This window comes from Pecten maximus, unplaced genomic scaffold (genome assembly GCF_902652985.1).
Source record: "Pecten maximus unplaced genomic scaffold, xPecMax1.1, whole genome shotgun sequence".
Lineage (NCBI taxonomy): Eukaryota > Metazoa > Mollusca > Bivalvia > Pectinida > Pectinidae > Pecten > Pecten maximus.
Window position 1 is genome coordinate 83,129 of NW_022979343.1, and position 2,642 is coordinate 85,770.

General features: G+C 34.3%; 1 protein-coding gene across 1 annotated transcript in view; it reads right to left on the reverse strand.

Moving 5' to 3' along the window:
* The window catches only part of LOC117318507, an 8,937-nt gene extending 7,992 nt beyond the window's left edge, over positions 1 to 945 (reverse strand). The window contains exon 1 of the mRNA XM_033873485.1: positions 913 to 945. Within this exon, the coding sequence (XP_033729376.1) occupies positions 913 to 945 (33 nt within the window). The remainder of the gene's footprint in view (positions 1 to 912) is intronic.
* Positions 946 to 2,642: the final 1,697 nt, after the last annotated feature.

Below are 2,642 nucleotides of genomic sequence, written 5' to 3' on the forward strand. Positions count from 1 at the left end.
ATGAAAAACAGAGTATTATTTATATTTCCGAAGAATGAAATCACACCGAAACTTTCATAGGAGACGCGTTGATTGGCTGAGCTCAAAGGTCATGCTGATATTACCTCCTACGAGGTATCGTTAGATGTTGTATTGAAGTATATAGTAGAGGAGCGGAAAAGAGGAGCGGAAATAACGAGTCTAATTTTAATAAGTTGAAGTCGTATCGATATATTATTAGGGATGTTTCGGGAAACATCAAAATGACGTTTAGGTTTTTTCTTTCACGGTTATAAGATTACTAGGAAACACACATACACCTGTTAACTTTTAATAACCGTCGTGATATTACCATTGATGTTAAACAATACTAAACCAACCATTTAGATACTGGTAATAACAAATAAAAAAACAACAGCAATTGTTAGGATAATCAGTGAGAGCTTTCTTTAAGAAGACAAATATCCCTCAATAAAGAGTACAGTAATGTATACATATTTCACGACTTAAGCAAAGAAAACAAAGTCAACATAATGTTTTTTTTTACACCACGGACATTGTTTGCTACTGTCTATTTGTTGATACTACTCGTTAGTTATAAGAGTGATTCTGATATGATCGAACTATTTATCGTCTGACGAAGAAAACAAATTTACATGGAGCGGATCATACAACACTTTCAACCTCAGATACTGCAATCGGGGTAATCTTTTCGTAAGGAAAACATTAACTTGTTCTAGAAATGTAGAATTTTATTTTGACGGTCATATCTGATTTCAAATGCAATGGAAACGTACGGACAATACCTGCTCTTGAAATGTTTTCAATATGTTTTTGAATCGCTGTTATAACGGTTATTAAACTTATCGGAACACGTATCAGATGTTAAATCAAGGAATGATTAATTCACAACCAATAAAAAGATGTACTTACCTGGTCGAGATCGTTTGACTCTTGATTCGTCATTTTCGACATATTGCCGTTTTTTGGGTGGCTAGATTGAAAATAAAGACCGCTTTCTTTATAGCTATTTTATATTTCGTAACAACTAGCTATTACAACTCTCAAAACTTTGAATGAAAGCTGTTTGGACTTTTATATCATCGTAACAGCTATGATATCAAATATTTTACTCCATCATAATTGAAATTGTTTGTTCGACGCCGATCCTCGATTCCTTCCAGTGTCGGTACGTTTTTCAACAACGATCATACTTGTCAGCAAAAACATAGACAAGAGGTAATACACAGGTATGTGTTATTCAGTTTCCTAGCTTTTAAAAATGGGACAGATAAATATAACGTGAGCTTATCACGTGAGTTCCCTGATTTAGATCATTAAGCATTATTTACAATTCCACACCCGACCACTCCCCCAGTGTGAAAACCCTCCGCTGAGTGACAATGTTTGTTTCAAGCACTATAAAAAGGCCACACCCAATCGCTTTTTCAACTGAGTGAATTTGACTGTATCAAGCACTATATACGAGTAATACAACCCGCTGTCTCAACTGAGTGACAGGGACTGTATCAAGCACTGTATACAAGTCACACCAACCCAACTTGCTTCATCAGCTAAGTGACAGACTCATTATACATACTTATTAGCTAAAGATACATTACAAATATTGACAAAAACAATGACTATGTCTCTTACTTAGATTACCTCGCCTCTTTAGACACAATGTAGATGCCATCAGGTTTCTAGAATACGTCTATGGATTAACATACACCTGTACCCTGGTATGTACTTACAAAATATTATACTATATTATATGCTACATGGAAAACATTAACTATAATGATACTGAGAAGAGAATAGATGGATTAATTAAGGGTGCAAAATGTCCTTAAAGTATTAATGTCAATGAAATACTCCACTTTAAATATTTCCAATACAGGAGTGTTAAAAACCTGCAAGCATTTTGGGCGTAGATCTTACACAAATAAATAATTTCATTCAAAAATATCGTTTGAAGATTGCATAACTCGTTTTACCAATCATATGTACTAAAGTCATCTATATTTTGGCAGATAACTCTATCAAAATAGAAAGTAGGCTAGAATTATTCATTTTTAGTCCTTCATCTCTGGAAAGTATGGTCCAAATGGCATAATCCTGAGTCTCTTAAAACGTTAGATCATCACTCACCCTAAGATTATACGGCCTTGTCGGAGTTTTGACTCTACTAGCATGACCTTTCTGTGAACGAAAAGTATATGTTATTAGAGAAGTCCTTTATGAAAATGTTACTTATTTACAGTAAAAAGACCTATTGTTTTTGTTATGTATCTTATTCTTCTTATCATCATTCTTCTGTCATATTTTGGTTTCTCTATCTTTTTGATCAGTATTGAAAAGGCTAATAATATTTAAGCCAGGTACGAGGGCTGCTTGATGAGTTGTGAGCCTCGTATTGAAGGATTTGAATTTTGCCGTACATCTTGTGTTATTTTTCAACATAATCCCCTTCAGTATCTATATACTTTTGCCAGCAGTGTTTAAGGACCTCAATGCCACTTTTATAGAATGTCTTTTCTTGGCTGTTCAGAAAGTCATACACTGCATGTAAGCGTAAGGGTTTGGGTAAGGGTGTTTGAAATAGCTGTTTTCAGTTTTGTAAATGGATGAAAATCTGATGGAGTTAGATCAGGTGAATAAGG